Here is a 20,458-nt window from a genome sequence, read left to right on the forward strand (position 1 = left end):
TTCTACATCTTTACATTATTTTACTCCCTGACTTTCTCTTGCTTTCGTTTCATTTCTGTTTTTCGCAACTTTTTCCATAATTTTCACTTCTACATCCTCACATTCTTTCACTCCCTCAGTTTCTCCTGCTTTCGTTTCATTTCCGTTTTTTGTAACCTTTTCCATAACTTTCACTTCTACATCCTTGCATTCTTTCACTCCATCAGTTTCTCTGCCTTTCGTTTCACTTCTGTTTCTTTCATATACACCATCTACCTTTGCAATCAGTTTCACATTCTTTGAATCATGGTCCAACAATATATCGCACTTCCGACACATCCATACTTTCTCTTGTCTCTTCTTCATTCTCTCTCTCTCTCCACAAAGACATCTCTTACACTCCGCCATGCATACATATTGCACTCACGACATCAAATTAGTTTTGAAAAGTCTATGTGGCCAATGCTGTTTGACTTTTGTGGCATTTGCCTAGTAGCACTGGTCGACACCCGCATGGTTGACCTCGTGACTGCCATTGTATGATATTTAAAACAGCAATTCAGACTAATAAATCTGACAGAATTTCACACCAAAAATCTCTCAGACACACTTCGTTATCAAAAATAAATAACAAAACCCTAAAATTTATGAAACACTGCCAATTATCATTCAAGACAGCACTTATTTTTCCAGAGCTCTTTCTGGAAAGATAACTTACACCCCTCTAGCGGTTTGAAAGGCTGTTGCATAAACTACAGAATATGGGATTTGAATATAAACTACTGGCTTGGATAAAATGATGGCTGATGAATAAATTTCAGAAAGTGGTATAATGGGGGATGTGAATTTGCCAGGATTAAGGTGATGAGTTATGTGCCCCAGGGATCAGTCCTTAGATCCTTAGACCATTGTTGTTTAGTCTATACATTAATGATATTGAAAAGGAGGTTGACAAGAGATCTTCAGCTGTTTGAGGAACCCATTAGTAGTTCTTCCTTTTATTCAAAAAAATTCCTCTTATAATTAAGGAATGTATTGTTGATATAGTTCTTAACTGTTGAGTTCCACAGACTTAATGCGTAAACTTGCCACCAGTGCTGATAGGCTGATGATGATGCAAAGATTGGTAGCATTTACAGGGTGATTTGAATAGGTTGGAAGTGTAGGCAAACAATAATGGCTATCAATACAATGTTAGTAAATATAAAGTTATGCACTTTGGCATGATGCGATATCTAATAGGATATTAAGTTGGTGGGATTATGCTTGGAGTAATTGACAAGGCTAGAGATCTTGAAGTTAGGGTGGATAGAAAGTTGAAGTTCAAAGATCACATGAAAAAATTGCAAATACAACTCAGAAGATAATTGTGATGTCGATATGAACATAAACATGCAAGAATATGGTAGTCATTCCTTTTTACAAGGCCTTGATACCCCTGCACCTGGACTACTGTGTGCAAAGTTGGTGTCCTAGGTTCCAAAAGGATAAAGAAACTGTGGAAAGGCTGCAAAAAAGAGTTATAAAGATGATATTAGGATTATGGAATTGGGATTACGAGGATAGCTTGAGAGTACAAGGGCTGCAGATGCTAGCAGAAAGAAGAAAGAGGGGTGATACAATAGAGGTCTATAAACTTTTCAGAGGGCATTAGAAGATATTGGTTGATAACATTTTTCATTATACGGTGGGGAGAGGACAAGGGATACTCATGGAAGTTAAATTTGTGTGCAGTTAAGAAAGGGATAAGAACTAGACTTTCTTCTTATAGAACCAAGAGTGAGTGGAACAGTTTGTCTGTTAAAGAAGTGAGTACATCTAGTAAGAATGAGATGTATGCCCTCAATGAGATGTATGTCCTCAATGAGTTATTGACTCCAGAGAGGTCTAATAATAATAACATCAACAACATATTGTAGCCCCACTTTAGGCTGTGTTCCATGGTGCTCTAAGGCATGTTCCTCAGACCACTCCATAAACAAGTTTGTAGTATGGAGACAGAGAGGAGTCCACTGCTAGTTCTTCCTTTTATTCAAAAAATTCCTCTTAGAATTAAGGAATGTATTGTTGATATTCTTAACATGTTGGGTTCCATTGGCTTAATGTGTAAACTTGCCACCAGTGCTGACAGGTTGTTAGAATTTTCTCATCAGAAATATATAACTGGTGATACAGTTTTCACTGTCATTGTAACCACATTTTTTTTGCCAAAGTTTTCTTTAGCAAAAAAATAAATAAATAAATAAAAATAAAATAAAATAAAGTTTCAGAGTTTGTACGGCTATGTTACTGGTGGAAAGTTGATTGTCCTGCATGAGAAGGGAGTAGCCAGCTCATTAGAAATGAGTGTCACCAATGCTGCCCTATCACCATGCAGCTACCATAAGCCAGTTATCAATTTGCAACCACTGCCAAAATGTTCTTAGTATTTTTCTTCAAATATATACAACTGCTGATATTTTTTCGTTTTGTCATTGTGACTGCAAACTTTTGAGTTAAGAATAAAAACTAAAATTATCTCATATTTGGTGTATGGATAAATACTTTTTTTATATATGTAATATGATCTTGGTACTGCCAATTTCTAATGAGCTGGATGCTTGCTTCCTTATGGGTCTAGAAACTTTGAACCAGTAATATAAATATGCATGATCCAAAATCTTGTTGGTAGAACTCTAAGTGTTGCAATTTTTGCATTTATTTTACCAAATTTATTATGTTACTTCTCTCATTTATTCACTTGTATAAAATATTTAGTTCAATTTCAACATAAATACTTTATCTTTTTTTTAAGGTTACACGGTGATCAGCATTCATATTTATGAATTTAGGGACACAAAACACACGTGTTGAAAAGATTATTTTACTGATTAATAATAAAATAATAACTTGATGTTTTGACCCCTGTATTGAGGTCATCATCAGAAGGATACATGTGTATAAGAACCAAGCTACATGCTGTTGCACTCTATATAGGTAAATTACATCTACGTTGTTAATTAATCGTTTTTCTTGGCCTGCCCTCTAGTGATAAAAAAAAAAAAATAAATAAATAAAAAAACGACCAAGATCTATTAGTCAGCTTTGACATAACTTCCCTTTTCACCAATGTCCCAATCATTGATACTATCTTACTCTTACAGAACATATTTCCACACGACATCATGGCCCTCTTTGCCCACGCACTCCGCTCCGGATATTTCGTGTAGCAAAACAATTTTTACCTACAAAAAGAGGGTACAGCCATGGGCTCACCACTCCCCCCCCCCCCTTTGGCCCCACGGCCGCGAAGCACTAGATACATTCCTTAGCCACCTGAACAAACAACACAAATGTATCCAATTCACCATTGAAATAAAAAAAACAACTCTCTACCGTTCCTAGACACACTTGTCACACGTCTTCCTTCAGGCTGTCTCTCCTTCTCAGTTTACTGCAAACCTACACACACACAGACCAGTACATACACAAAACTTCTTATCACCACCCAACACAAAAACTAGGGGTCATAAGCACCCTTAAACACAGAGCTCAAACTATTTTTTCAAATGAACACGCTCTTAACCATGAATATGAGACCATCAAACATACCTTTATAAAAAATGGATACAGTATAAAAAACATTCACAAGATCCCCCACAAAGATACCGCTAATAACAAAAAAGATTTCAAGAATGCTTTGCTATATATATGTTAGAGGCATTTCAGAAAAAACAGACAGAACACTACACAAATACAACATCAAAACCACCTTTAAACTCCCAACACAATTAAGACACCTACCAAGTTCTTCCAAGGATCCTCTGCCACACCTAGCCCACCCAGGGGTTTACAAAATACATTGCACATGTAGCATACCATACATAGGGGAAACAGGGCGAACTATCTCAATCAGGAAGGATGAACACAAACGACACATAAAATACTTCCATTTTGAAAAAACCGGCCTTTCTGACCATGCAATCCAAACATACCACAGAATTGATTGGAAAGGTACCAAGTCCCTACACCACACCAAAACCTGGTTCGAGCGGAAATTCAAGGAAGCATGTGAAATGCTCAAACATGATCTGAATCTGAATAAAAATGATGGTCTAACCATTCCAAGAATGTGGAGGACCCATCTGCAACCTTCTTAGCAACCACAAAGAAAAATCTCAATACAAGAAGACTTGGTGAAGTGTTTTTTTTTTTTTTCCTGAACATTCAATAGCAACCTGTACTGTACAAATCCAGAAGATAATCGTAATATAACAACATAAACTGTATAATTCCAGAAGAATCCTAATACATGAGGACTTTAGCAGAGTTTATTGTAGTTTTTATTGGTAATTTTTTAAAATTTATTTTTATTTTATTTTATTTATTTTTTATCACTAGAGGGCAGGCTAAGAAAAAAGATTAGTTAACAAGTTAGATTAATTTACCTGTATAGAGTGCAACAGCATGTAGCTTGGTTCTTATATACATGTATCCTTCTGATGATGACCTCAATACAGGAGTTGAAACGTCAAGTTATTATTTTATTATTAATCAGTAAAATAATCTTTTCAACACGTGTGTTTTGTGTCCCTAAATTAATAAATATGAATAAATACTTTATATATCAATCTTCCTATTTCTCAATTTGAAATACCCACACCAGCAATGAATTATCCCATAGTCCACAACAATGTTCAGTATGACAAATATGATATACATAACTCATAGTTGGCATCCTAATGTAGATGGTCAACTACATGCTATCTCATAATTGACAGTCAATGTGTTCAAATGTTTTCAGAGGTGTAGTGATTCTCTCCTATAATCAGCCAGCCATGGACGAGATGTCAAATTTCCTATGTCAACAGGGTATCAAAGTAAGCTTCTACCTCATCATCAAGATTTCTAACCTCCGTAAGCCTTCAAAAACCTCCTATTCTATCACTTAAGAAAACTGGCATTTACAAGATAATCTAAGCCTGTGGGATGTGTTATGCAGGACAGACAGGCAAGTTTGCAGAGATACGCAAGTCAGAATATTCGAAGGATATGGAGAAAAAAAATAATAAAACACAAATGCAGATTGGCAGCGCATACAATAGACACCAAACATGAAGTGAACTGAAATGATCCACATAGATTACAGTTTCTACTCAAGAGTATTTTAAGAGTAAACTGAAATGATAAAATATCTACAATAGTGTAACAAGAAACAAGGCATGATATTACACCAAATCTTGACCTCTAGCACAAAACATCTAGAGCCTGTGGCACACATAATGCCACTAATCATCAAGTGTCTACATAGCAACTGAACATTCCATTATTAGTCTCTCTTTTTTCAAACATTTACATTGTGATCATATCCTGCATTTAGCATAAATTTTTATTTTATTCCCTGGTATCACCTGACAATGTGAAACACAGTTATTGCACAAAACCAGTTGAGTGTTTGAATAAACATTTTTTTCTATCATGTTGTTTTATGTAGTTAAATACCAGTATTACATTTTCATTATATCCTCATACCACAGAAGCTTCCTATTAGATGAGATTATTTATACAATGAATGCAAAGAAAGAAAGAAAAAAAAGCTCCCCCCCCCTCCTTATACATGAAAGTGAGACAAAGTAATATTTCCCTGGTGCAAAAATTTATGATATTAGTCATGCCATCCAATGCAAACAGGTAAATTGAAGGAAATTATTGTCTTGGTTGGCACAAATGGTTTGAGAAGCAAGAAGTCCATGAGGGATGATGTAAAGGAGATGTTAGAAGAGGCAAAACTGAAGAGCGAGAAGGTGAAGATTGCAAGTATTTTACCATGCTATGATAAAGGTAAACTAAGGAGGAGGGCATTGCTAGCTAATGAGTCTATATGAATTGTGCAGAAAGAATGATGCAACCCACATACCCTCAATCTATGAAGATAGATTGAGGGTATGTGGGTTGCAGAAGTTGGTTGATAGGAGAAAAAGACGGGACAATGATATAAATATTGAAGTTGCTTAAAGGATTTTATAGGATTGATGCAGGGGAAATGTTTCAGCACTTAGCTGGAGGGACCAGAACACAAGGGGTCATCACTGGAAGTTGAATAAAGGTGTGGTGAATAGGGGTGTAAGAACTACATTTTTTGCTTGGAGAGTTGTGAATGAGTGGAATGGGTTGCCATGGTCAGTTGTGAGTGCTTTGTCTGTTAATATAGTTTGGGTCTTCGGACTCCATGGAGGCACCTATACAATAATAGTAATACAAATAATAAGTTGTTATATGAAGGTTGAGCAAAGTTGCAAGGAATGTGGAAGGAGTGAATGAGTCTTAGGTTCAGTATAACAGGAGAGTTAAGAGAGAGACTTTTTATAAGTCTTGCATATAGATGGATGACTGTTGATAATATTAATAATAAAATTAACAAATTATGGTCATACAATGGGTAAAGCAAAAGAAAATGGAAATAATATAGTAATTCCTACCTGTACTTGAATCAATCCTAAAGTATAATTTAGAAACCTTATCAAGAATCTTGTATTGGAGAAGAGCATTTAACTCTGAGTCTTTATCAGTAGCTGCAACCACCAATGGACGGCTATAATTATCAAATACAATACTTCCTACTTCTGCAACTTCACTAATAATTCCAAACATTTCTTGCTGCAAAAACGTTGGAGAATTGTCATTTTTGTCCAAAACATGAATCAGAACTGTGCAAGTGGCTATAGCTCCTACCATATTAGTAGCACATATGGTGAGATTATAAAAGCTAATCTCTTCATAGTCAAGAGGATGGCCAGTATTGATAACACCAGAAGTAGGATTAATAACAAAGCTTTCACCATAATTTCCTCCTATAATTTCATAATATATAGATGATCGGCTAGTTGCAGAAACAGATGCCACAAACATTCCTGCTTTACCATTCTCTGGAAGTTCTATGGAATATTCAGATTTTAAAAACCTAGGAGGAGCATTATCTGCTACGGTTACCAAAATATGTACAGTGACACTACTATTTAAAGGTGGCTGGCCATGATCCATTGCCCTTACAATGAGAAAATATTCTGACATGAATCTTCTGTCCAATTCTTTGGCTACTCTAATAATTCCTAAGGTTGATTCTATTAAAAAAGTGCCACCGACATTACCTGAAAAAAAATCAATAATAATGTCACAAAGAGATATAATTACTTATAAAATAAATAATACACAAACATCTCATATAAAATTCATTTTTTTTTAATGTATCATTTTTAAGAGCACTGAAATCATACAAAAAATGCATTATCTAACCATAAGTCATGGGATACCATTCCACTATTGTGGTTATGTGAATCCCAACCATGAAAGATTGCGAATCTACAGTAGACCAGTATTGATACTGGTGGGCTAATAGTTAATCCAGAGACCAAATCTAGAAATTTTTCAAGCTATTTCAGACCTTCAATATGTAGGGTGGAAATCTCATACCAAGTAATAAAATTCATCCACCACATAAAAAAAATACATTTAGGTGGGATGAATCCACAACCCTGTTGGAGTGCAGTTACGTTATCCACGTGGCTGACCATGCAAAGCAAGCTGGACTGCAGTAAAATGGATGTAACAATATAGTATGCACATGTTGCGGCCTTTATAGACCACATCATTTGTATATTATATGGTTACATCCATTTATAAACAAAATCAACCATTTGCTCTGAAGTCATTATAACCTGTTTGCAGAATGTTGAGTACATGAAAAGAAATAGGCGTTTTGGAGAGGAATGACAAATGTCTTTTAAGGAATGACTCTGAAAATGCATGTGTGCATTAGTTATGATTCTAATTTTTTTCTTCTTTGGTAACTGGCCTGTGTATGCATATGTGACCTTTAAAGAAAACTTGATTTCTTGTTTTCCTGCTTTGCTTTTTTTCTGGGCAAGGATCTCAGGGGGAGATAAGATGTTGCTGATTTTTGAATCAGCAATGTGCAACGATTGTGCTCAAGGATAGAAAGCTGGTAGTTCGTATATCTGCCTTTCATTTTCTGGATTTTTTCCTATATATCTTTGCTGTTTGTGGATCTCGATACACCAACAGCAAAGATACAACACCTGTAAATTGAATACAGGATTCCTTTTGGCTCTGATGATTAATGTATCTAGCTTGAGCCTGGGCATTTGTTTGACAGCAAATATTATTATTATTATTATTATTATTATTATTATTAAAACAAGACCTCATGGAGTCAAAGACTCATCTAGGAGGTCCTTTTATCTTACACACACATCTCATCATACCGTGTCTTAAACACATTCAAACTACTTGCAGACACCACGCTCTCGGGCAGGGCATTCCAATCACTCACAACTCTGCACGAAAAAAACCTGCCTCTCACTCCCTTACTCACACCCTCCTTATACAGTTTCCAGGGATGACCTCTGGTTCTCCCCTGATCTCCCACTATTCTCTGTAGAACTTCTCCACCATTGATCCTATAACAACCCCTTACCAACTTGTAGGTCTCTATCATATCTCCCCTCTTCCTTCTCTCCACGAGACTCTGCAAATTACATCTTTTCAATCTTTCCTCATAATCAACATTCCAGAGGTCAGAAACTACCTTAGTCATTCGCCTTTGGACCCTTTCCAACATCTCTTCATCCTTCTGATAACCCGGTGACCAAATCTGGGCACAATAGTCCAAGTGTGGCCTAATCAAAGCCTTATACATTGGAACAAGTATCTCCCTACTTCTACATGTCAGTGTCCTCCGCATCATTCCCAGAAGTCTTTGTGTTGTCTTCACAATTTTGGCGATGTCTCCCCTAAATTTTAGATCCTTATCCACTATCACCCCCAGATCTCTTATTTCCTCTACTTCCAACAATATATTCTCACCAAGCATAAATTCTGCATCCCATCTTTGTTTTCCAAATTTTAAAACCTTACATTTTACAACATTGAACTCACATCCCCATTTGCTTGACCAATCACTCAATTTATTCAAGTCTTCTTGCAAGGCCACAACATCTTCACTACTCTTTATGGTTCGTCCCAACTTTGCATCATCTGCAAACAACTGAATATCTCCATCCAAATCTTCACCAATATCATTAATATATAAGTTAAATAGTAATGGCCCTAAAACAGACCCCTGAGGCACTCCACTAGTGACTTTCCTTTTCCTGGATATTGCACCCCATACACAACTTGTTGATACCTATCAGATAGCCAGTCTCCAATCCAATGCACTAATCTAATATCCAACCCCATCTGCTCTAGTTTGACTGTCAACTTATCATGAGGTACTCTATCAAAAGCCTTAGCAAAATCCAAGTATATTACTGTGTATCCTTCTCCTCTGTCCAAGGAAGCAGTCACTTTATTGTAATAAGTAAGTAGATTACTAAAACATGACCTCCCTTTAGCAAATCCATGCTGTCCATCAAAAATTATACCATTGTTGTCAACCCAACTCTGGATCCTAGTTCTCACAAGCTTCTCCAACAACTTAACCACAACATCTGACACACAGATAGGCCTATAGTTTGATGCTTGAGTTCGATCACCTCCTTTATGAAGTGGCACAATCTTGCCCTCCTTCCACTCTTTAGGAATTTGACCAAGTGCAAGACTCGTATTAAAAAATATGTCAAGGCAGGTGTCAACTCTCTAGCACACTCCTTCAGAATACATGGTGATATATTATCAAGTCCCACAGCCTTATTTACATCTAGTTTACTCAACTCCCCAAACACCTCTTGCTCACTTACAGTCAGTCTCTCCTCCCCATCATCAACTGCTCTTAATCTCTCCATGAAGTCACATTCACAAGATTGAAAGATCTTTATGAATTGCTCATTAAGTATCTCCACAACACATTCTGCAACAGCTGTCTTTATACCATTTCCTCCAATCAATGTCATCCTTCCATAATCATTCTTTCTTTTGCTGGCTACATATCGAAAGAACTCCCTAGGATTCTTTTTGGCTTCATTAGCTAACTGCTGTTCATACCTCTCTTTAGCTACTCTCACCAACCAAGTCACCCTCCTTGCCTGGTCTTTGTAGACCTCATGAAATTGGTTACTTCCACTTCTCTTATGCTGTCTCCACAATGCCTTTTTTTTCTGTATTGCATGCTTAATCTCTTTATTCATCCATCTCACACCTACCTTATTTAACCTTCTCACCCATGGTATACATTTAGACATTGCATCTACTAAATAGTTTTTGAAAATCCCCCAAGCTGCATTGATCTCTTTTCCAGCTAACTCCTCATTCCATGCTACATCTGCAAGCTGTCTCCTGAGCTCTTCATAATCACCCCCCTTGTAGTTCCACATATACCCTTTTTTCACAGGGGTCCTTGCACTGCTGGCAACCACCCAGGTAATCACCTCATGGTCACTTTCACCAATTGGTGGATGATTTGACACCTCATTTATAATTACATCCTCCGATGAGATGACCAAATCCAAGACCCTTAATCCTCGTGTGCCCTCTGTTACATACTGTCTGAGGTAGTTATCCCTCAAAAACTCAAGAAACTCATTTTCTTTACTTCCAGTCGCTATCTCTTCATTCCAGTCTATATTGCCATAATTAAAATCACCCATAATGATCACCCTTTTCTTATTTGCTTGGCTTATTTGACTATACATTTCACTATCACCACCATCCACATTACCAGGTCTATAACAACATCCCACCAAGTATTTGATTCTATTCACCTCTATCTCACACCATACTGCCTCAAAACCACTGGTCCTATTTCCCTCTTGCATCTCTACCTTGTATGGACATAACTCTTTCTCTATCATCAATAGCACTCCCCCTCCCTTTTTATCCCTTCTATCCTCACGAAACACATCATACCTTTCCATCTCTATTCCTGTCAGGATGTCGTCCTCATCTAACCATGTCTCACTTATTCCGACAATCTCTGGGTGCACAGACGCAATTAGTGCAACCATTTCATCCGCCTTGTTTCTTATGCTTCTAGCATTGGTATACAAACACAACAACTCATTTCTGGATCTACAGCTAGTTCCACTGATACCATTCACTCGATGTGCTCTCTCCATGCTGGACTGGGGCCATTTCTCTTTCTGCTTCTTCATTTTAGAACCCTTTGCAACAACATCTGTTTCCTCTTGATCCCTGGTCATCCCATTACTTTCCTGCCTACACATGCTCTCACCTCCTCTTGGAGCATCCACCTTTCTCACGCTGTGTATCCTTGTCCACCCTGGGCCTCCCCATTTCCCTGCTCCTCTTGCACACCCATTCTCTCATTTTCTATACTCATACCACTCACCTCTCCATTGATTTCCACTTCTTCAATCTCTCCTGTCTTACTCTCCTGCTCTTCCACATCACTCCCCTCTCGATCTGATTCATTTTCTCTATTCACTTTTCTACCTTCCAGCAGCAGTCTCTCCAAGCGACTCACACCATAACCACTCAAATGCAGTCCATCACTCCCATACAGCTCACTTCGTCCCTCAAACTCATTCCACACATTAACAAACTGTACTCCCGTCTCCTCACACATTTCAGCCAGAATACCATTCATAATCCTTGCTCTCCGCCTCATTTCACCACAATCATACCTAGGCAACACACTGACCACCCTTCCTGTCACACTATTCTCTTTTATCTTTCCAAGCAGTTAGTTTTGTTGTTGTGGGATACCTAAGGAATATACCTCGAGCTTTCTATTGGACTTCTTCAGCTGTTGTGCAATTATTCCACCATGGCTTAGGAAAATGGGGGAATGACTAAGTGTTTTGGGAACTGCGGTTGTGCCTGCTTCTATAATACACTGTGTTACATAAATTACTGATAGAAGATGAACTGACTGTTGCAGAATCAAAATCTGTTAATAAGGAACATGTGAGCCAAATAGCTTACTCAACTCTCCACCATAATATCCACAATGTAGTATATGGTTTCCCTACGTAGAAAAGTGGATATCACAGGAAAGTGATTGCTCCCAATTAGATTGTCATGAGTTTCCCACTTAAACACTGGAAAAAGGAGGGGGGGGGGGTGAACAGATAGCTATCGATGGCAGTGAATGTTTGGGTAGGCATATGGAAGGTGTTGCTTCCTATGTTTATGAAAGAAAGAAAGACTGTTGTTATCAGGCATATGCTCAACAACTGTTCCTCTGATGTTTCTTTGGGCACTATCTCAAAATTTGGGTGCTATCATTCACTATCACAAAATAATGACATGAATGATAGTAAAAAAAAATGATGCACAATTTGAAAGCTGAGTTTGGTGAAGATGAGGCAGATGCAGAGTGAAATGAAGAGAATTATAGATATGTATGGTAAGAGTGAAGAAGATGAACACAAATGATGTCGACATGAAAGAGGTAACCAAAAACTTTCAAGTGGCATTATATAGGGATTCAATCATTAGAGGTGTGGTAAATAAGAAGATGTACAAAGGTTTGTTTTCCAGCACATAAACTGAATAGGATTACTGAGATGTTGGATATCAAGAGTAAATGATTTGGTAGTAGGGCCAAATAAACTGATTGGGAACAAGAAGAATGTAAGAATGGATATTGGGATGTTGAGAAAGATAAAACAATAATGTGATAGGAAAGATAGTTAGGTTGCTCAGCTATGTCAGATATGAGGTTGAGAGTTAGGATTATAACTCTGCTAGTGGAAATGTGATAAAGAGAAAGGAGTGAAATTTGTTAATGTGTGGAATTAGTTTCAAGGATGAACTAAACTGTATAATAGTGATGGATCACATTTCATTTTGGTGTAAGTAATTTGGAGAGACTGCTGGAAGGGAGAATAATGAGAGCAGAGAATGAATCTGAGCAAGTAAGAAGCAATGAGAAAGAGCAGGAGGGTAAGGAATGAGGGAATGAGGTGGTGCTTATGAATGAAGAAGTCAGTAGCACAAGTGTAGAGCATGAAAAAACAAATGTGAAAGACAAACAGGAAGACTCAGAATGTGCTGTGATAAGTAAGGAGAAAAGAAATAGCTCGAGAAAGGTATGGAGAAATCACGTCTAATAAGTGGTATCTGTGAAACTTGTTATAGATCAAGGTATGAGCTGTTATGTTTGTATACCAATGCTAGAGATATCAGAAACAAGAGAAATGAAATGGTTGCATTGATTGAGTTCATTCACCCAAAGATTGTTGGAATAAGTGAGCCATGGTTGCATGAATATGACATCCTGACAGGAACAGAGAAAGGGAATAATGTATTTTGTAACATACAATAGGAGAAGGAGAGCTGTTGATGATAGAAAAGTTATATTATTCTCATTATTACATAACAGCTCCAGAGAGTCCAAAGACTCATCAAGGGATCACGCCTACTCTACAACTCTCTGTCTCTACCACTCCACCAACCACAACTACCTTCATCATCTACACCAATGGCATCTACTGCCGACCACCACCACTAGTATTTTCACAGATAATCATAAACATCCATGCCCATGGTGGAATTAGAATCCATAGCCTTTTAGCTGGAAAGCAGATATGCTAACCACTCGGTCAACCAGGTCGGCATATATACATACCAGTTAGAGATGCAAGGGAAAAAAAAAGTGGGAGTGGTTTTGAAGTGAAGTGAGATAGAGGTGATAAGAATGAAATACTTCATTGGATGTTGCTATAGACCTTGTAATGTGTGTGTGTGTGGGGGGGGGGAGGTAGTGAGCGGTAAATGTATAAGCAAATTACCCATGAAAATAAGAAAAGGATGATTCTTATGGGACATTTTAATTACAGCAATACAGATTGAAGTGATGAGATAGCAACCGGAAATAAAGTAAATGAGTTTCTTCAGTTTTTGAGGGAAAACTACCTCAGGCAGTATGTAAGAGAGGGCAAACAAGAATGAGAGAAATGATATATGTGAAAATACAAGGGTGGTGATTATAAGAAGCTCAGGAGACGGCATGTAGCTGTAGCATGGAATGAGGAGTTGGTGGAGAGACCAGTGCTGCATGGGTGATATTCAAGACCTATCTAGTAGAAGCAATGCCTAAATGTATTCCAAGGTTCAGAAGGTTAAATAAGGTAGGTGTGAAATGGATGAGTGAAGAGATTAAGCATGCAATACAGAGAAAAAAAGCATTATGGAGCCTACATAAGAGGATTGGTAGTAATCAGTTGCATGAGGAATACAAAGAACAAGCAAGCAGAATGACTGAGTTGGTAACAGGAGCAAAAGTTCAGTATGAGAAGCAGTTATTTAATGAAGCCAAAAAGAATCCTAGGGAGTTTTTTCGATATGTAGCCAGCAAAAATAATAATGGTTATGGTATAATGGCAGTGATTAGACAAAATGGTATAAGAACAACTGCTGTGAAAGATACAGTTAAGATATTTAAATGAGCAGTTTATAAAAGTCTTTAATCCTTGAGAATGTGCCAACATGGAGAGTTTGATAGCAGTGGATAAGACGAGGAGAGACTCACTGTCAGTAAGCAAGAGGTGAATGGGGAATTATGCAAACTTGATATTAATAAGGCTCTGGAATGTGATGATATTTTGAAGGAATGCGACAGGGAGCTGACATCTGCCTTGACATATTTGTTTAATAAGAGTCTTACATTGGGTCAAATTCTAAAGGAGGTGACAGAACTCAAGCAACAAATTATAGGTAAATCTGTGTGCCAGGTATTTTGGTTAAAGTGTTGGAGAGGCTGGTGATAATCAGGATCCAGAATTGGGTTGGCAACAATGGTATTACCTTTGACAGACAACACATATTTGCTAAAGGGAAGTCATGTGTTAGTAATCTACTTACTTATTACAATAAGGTGACAGCAGCAGCATTGGATGTTGGAGATGGAAACACAGTAGTATACTTAGACTTTACAAAGGCTTCTGATAGATTAGCACATGATAAGTTGATAGTCAAACTAGCGGATGATGTTGGATATTATACTAGGGTACTACTGGATTAGAGATAGGCTGTCTGATAGGTATCAACATGCAGCAAGTTGTGTATGAGAGAAGTAATATCCCAGGAAGAAGAAAGTCACTAGTGGTGTGCCTTAGGGGTCTGTTTTAGGGCCATTGCTCTTTAGCCTGTATGTGAATGATATTGGGGAAGAATTGAATGGGAATGTATGATACAGTTGTTTGCAGGTGATACAAAGTTAGGATGAACTATGAGAAGTAAAGCAGATGTTTTGGCCTTACAAGAAAACTTGAAAAGACTTGGTGAATGGGCACAAAAGTGGGAATATCAGTTCAATGTTTCGAAATGTAAGGTTTCAAAATTTGGATAACAAAGATGGGATGAAGAATTTACTCTTATTCTGCATATATTGTTGGAGGTGGAGGAAATAAGAGCTCTTGGGATGATGGTGTTTAATGACATATTTAGAGGCCACATTGATAAAATTGTGAAGACAACAAAATGAATTCTGAGAATGATGTGGAGGACACTGACTTTTAGAAGCATCGAGATTCTAGTTCCATTGTATAACGCCTTGATTATGCCTTACAATATTATGCCTGATACTGCGCATAGATTTAGTCACCTGGTTTTCTAAAGGATGATGAGATATTGGAATTATTATATTATTATTATTATTCAAGCCTCCATGGAGTCAAAAGACTCATCGTGGGAAGTCCTTTCTAAGAAACACAAGTCTATCAAGACTCATCAAGGGAGCTCCCTCCTAGGAAACACAAAGTCTATCATACTACTCCTTAAACGCATTGACCGTTCTCGCTCTCACCACTCTATCAGGCAATGCATTCCACGGTTCAACCACCTTCCATGCAAAGAAACCACTCCTCACCCTGTTTCTCACAGTTTCCTTTTGTAACTTCCAGGAAAGGCCCCTTGTCATGACTCCTTCCCACTGTTCAACCAAGTGAAAGAACTCCCCAGTGTCAACCCTGTAACCACCTCTCAATAATGAGAAGGACAATGTCATTGTCCTTCTCATTATTGCAGCAATCCTCTGCAATAATGAGAATGCAATATGCCCCCTAAATTTCAGGTTTCTATCAATCATCAAATCCAGATCTCTTGTCTCCCCTACTTCCTCCAGTTAAACTCCTCCCATAGAGTATGCAGCATCCCATCGATGTGTCCCAAACCTGAAGACTTTACATTTTGCTGCATTATACTGACACCACCATTCATTTGCCCATCTATCTAGCTTATTCAAATCCTCTTGCAGGGCTACCACATCTGCACTATTACTAATAACCCTTCCCAGCTTCGGATCATCCACAAACAACTGAATATCACCTTGCAGTCCACAGACTATGTCATTGATATAAAGGTTAAACAATACAGGTCCCAGTACTGAGCCCTGTGGAACCCCCAATTGTAACTTTCTGCCTCTTTGACATTGCTCCACCATACACAACTCTCTGATACCGATTGATAATTGACAGTCAATCCTGAATCCAGCTGACCATTCTGACATCCAGACCCATGTGCTGCAACTTGAATATCAGCTTATCATGTGGCACCCTGTCAAATGCCTTTGCTAAGTCTAGGAAAATGGCAGTATATGCCTTTCCCTCATCTAATGCTCTTCTAACTTTATTATAAAAGGCTAGCAAATTGCTAAAACAAGAGTGCAATTCACAAATCCATGTTGACTCTCAGAGATAACATTACCCTCATCTGCCCAATGCGGTATACGGTCCCTCACTACTTTCTCCAAGATCTTACTAACTACTGATGATACACAAACTTGCCTATAATTAGACACTTCCAGTCTGCTACCGCCTTTATGTAATGGCACTATCTTACCTTCCTTCTATTCCATGAGCACCTTTCCTGCAGCCAGACTTTCATTGAAAAGCCAGGTCAAAGGCACTGTCAGTTCCCTAGCACATTCTCTCAAAACTCGTGGTGAAATACCATCCAGTCCCACAGCTTTACTAACATCCAGAGTACTTAGTATTTGGAACACACTCTCCTCCTGCACCTCTAAACCTCGATCCTGCCCTATCCCCCCCCCCCCAGTATTTATATTGAACTCCTCCAGGATGAAATACTCCAATAAAGTGTTCATTGAACAATTCCACTATGTCCTCTGCATCAGTCACTCTATTCCCATTTTTATCCCACAATGTCATTCTTCCACAGTCATTTCTCCTCCTACTGGCCATATAGCAAAAAAATTCTCTGGATTTTCCTTGAATCTAAGGGCCAATCTTTTCTCATATTCCAGTTTCGCCTTTCTTACCATACTAGTCACTCTTCTAGCCTGTGTCTTATATTCTTCATGCATCTTCTCTTCCCCAGTCTCCTTATATCTCTTCCATAGCCTCTTTTTCGCATGTAGCTCCTGTTTAATATTGTTTGTTATATACTTTACTCCAAATTGTGTCCTCTTCTTCACTCGTGGAATACAGCTTACCATTGCTGCCAACAAATATTCCTTCACAATTTCCCAAGCACTAATGATATCCTGGCCTTCCAATTCCTCCCTCCACGAAACTTCTCCTAGTTGATGTCTTAGACTATTATAATCACCTGCTTTATTATTCCACATACGTTCCCGTCTCTTTGATACTCCTGCATGTCTATTTATTTTCCAAGCCAATGGTCACTTTCTCCAACTGGTGGGTGGGAGAGATGTCATCTCAGTTATTATCAACTCTTCTGATGCTATAACGAAATCTAAAACTCTTGAATCTCTTGTTCCCTCTGTTACATGTTGCCTAAGACATTTGTCCCTCAAGAATTCTAGAAATTCCATTCCCTTATTGCTTCATGCATCTTCCTCTCCCGAATTAGAGGCAATTCACTTAGGTAGTTTCTTGTTTCTGAAACGATGAATATGAAGAAAAGTTGAGATGATGCAATTTGCAGTGTGTAGTGGATAAGAGAAAAAGGGGTGATATGATAGAAATATACAAGTTGTTAAGGGGAATTGTTATAGAATTAATACTGAAGTGGCTTTTCATGAAAAACTATGGGAGATTGGGAGAGATGAAGAAGAAGAGGTCATCCCTGGTAGCCATATAAGGAGGGTGTGAGAAGCAGTTTTTTTACGTGGAGCGTTGTGAATGATTGGAATGTGCATTGTCTGAGAGCTTGTGTGTCTGTAGAATTTGAATGTGTTTAAGGCACGGTATGATGAACTGTATGTATGACAAAAGGCAACAGCTTTTTATTTTCTATTCTCATCAAATTTTTATTTTTATTAGCCTCTTTTCAAATAGTGCTTATACAAATCTTACCTGGAACACTCGGATCGAAAGATCACATTAATGTTCAGAATATATTCACAATAAGAGGGCACTAGTCGGCCAAGCGCTGCAGATGCGATTTGAGGAGCACCTGATTCAGATAAATTTTACTACGAATAATTAAGTATATATGTATAATTATTTAAGTAAGAGTGGCTGTAAACGTTGTGCGCTACCGATATTATTAGTGTTGGGGTTTTTTCTTGCCTAAACTAAATTACGAAATCGTTATTATTAGACCTAGTAACCTGCAGAGAAAAAAAAAAAAATGGCAGCAGCATTGTCATTCCATGATTTTAATTTAGATTTCAGTCGTTTCGTTAAGTGTAAGGTCTGTTATATGTATTCCTTCGATTACATAAATGATTTGTGGATATTTAGTGCGGATGGAAGAAGGGTGTGTGCGAAGTGTGACCTGAACGAGGAACTGATGAATGCGAATATGAAATTTATGACAGAAAGTGCTAGTATCGATTGTGTCGTGAGTGCACGTTTGAAAGAGGAGGATGGTGAGAAAGAGAGGCGAAAAAATGTTAAAAAATCAGGAAAAAAGAAAAAGAGCGATTTGACAACTGTAATGGATGTTAAAAGGGACAAAAGTGAGGCGGAAAGAAATGAAATTGAGAAAACGAATGAAAGTAGAAATGGCGTGATGCAGAAATTGCAAGTAAAAAAATCGAAAGAATAAATGATAGCACAAAAAGAATGAATGATGGCAAAAATGGGACGCATTTTGGAACGAAAGTACTGAACCAAAGAAAGATGAATGAAGTGAGAAGAATGATAGCGAAAGTTGGACGCATGTTAGTCCGAAAGTATGAAACAAAGAAAGATAAATGAGAGTGAAAGTGAGAAGAATGATAGTGAAAGTTGGACGTATGTTGGACCGAAAGTACGGAAACAAAGAAGGATGAATGAGAGGGAAAGTGAGAAGAGGAGGTCGAGAGTTAGAAAGTTCGAAAGATTTAATGATAGAGAGAATGCGTCGCGAGGTTCAGAAGGTGAATTGGATTGGATGAAGCAAGAAATGAAATGAATGCGGAATGAAATTAAGAGAATTCAGGTCAAAACTATTAAAATAAATCATTATGGCATGAAAGAGTTAACAAAAGATGAGCGAGTGGCGTTGTATGGCGACTCCATTATTAAAGGTGTGCTAGAGGATAAAATGCACAAGGTATGTTTTCCAGGCAGTAAAATGAGTAGAGTGATTGAGGCATTGAATATGAGGCGGGAGCAAGCAAAAGAGTTAATTGTATTAATTGGTACAAATGATTTGAGAGAGAACAAAGAGCATGTCAAAATGAATGTCAGGAGACTGCTTGGAAAGATAAAAGAGAAAAGTGTGACAGGAAGGGTAGTCAGTGTGCTGCCTAGGTATGATTGTGGTGAAATGAGGCAGAGAGCTAGGATTATGAATGATATTCTGGCTGAAATGTGTGAGGAGATGGGAGTACAGTTTGTTAACGTGTGGAATGAGCCTGAAGGACGAAGTGAGCTGTATGGAAGCGATTGACTACATTTGAGTGGTTATGGTGTGAGTCGCTTGGAGAGACTGCTGCTGGAAAGTAGAGAAGTGAATAGAGAGAATGAATCAGATCGAGAGGGGAGTGATGTGGAAGAGCAGGAGAGTAAGACAGGAGAGATTGAAGAAGTAGAAATGAATGGGGAAGTGAGTGGTATGAGTATAGAAAATGAGAGAATGGGTGTGCAAGAGGAGCAGGGAAACGGGGAGGCTCAGGCTGGACAGGGCTACACAGCGTGAGAAAGGTGGATGCTCCAAGAGGAAGTGAGAGAATGTGTAGGCAGGAAAGTAATGGAATGACCAGGGATCAAGAGGAAACATATGACATTGCAAAGGGTTCAAAAATGAAGAAGCATAAAGGGAAATGGCCCCGGTCCAGCATGGAGAGATCACATCGTGTGAGTGGTATCAGTGGAACTAGCTGTAGATCCAGAAATGAGTTGTTGTGTTTGTATACCAATGCAAGAAGTATAAGAAACAAGGCGGATGAAATGGTTGCACTAATTGCGTCTGTGCACCCAGAGATTGTCGGAATAAGTGAGACATGGTTAGATGAGGACGACATCCTGACAGGAATAGAGATGGAAAGGTATGATGTGTTTCATGAGGATAGAAGGGGTAAAAAGGGAGGGGGAGTGCTATTGATGATAGAGAAAGAGTTATGTCCATACAAGGTAGAGATGCAAGAGGGAAATAGGACCAGTGGTTTTGAGGTAGTATGGTGTGAGATAGAGGTGAATAGAATCAAATACTTGGTGGGATGTTG

General features: G+C 38.2%; 1 protein-coding gene across 1 annotated transcript in view; it reads right to left on the bottom strand.

Annotated features, from left to right (window-relative positions):
- Window positions 1-20,458, bottom strand: part of LOC150104706 (fat-like cadherin-related tumor suppressor homolog) — a 573,066-nt gene that overhangs the window by 521,827 nt on the left and 30,781 nt on the right. The window contains exon 4 of the mRNA XM_090395611.1: window positions 6,438-7,106. Within this exon, the coding sequence (XP_090251737.1) occupies window positions 6,438-7,106 (669 nt within the window). The remainder of the gene's footprint in view (window positions 1-6,437; window positions 7,107-20,458) is intronic.

This window comes from Typopeltis vanoorti, chromosome 7, assembly GCF_054136105.1.
Source record: "Typopeltis vanoorti isolate ZY-2024b chromosome 7, IOZ_Tvanoo_1.0, whole genome shotgun sequence".
Taxonomy (NCBI): domain Eukaryota; kingdom Metazoa; phylum Arthropoda; class Arachnida; order Uropygi; family Thelyphonidae; genus Typopeltis; species Typopeltis vanoorti.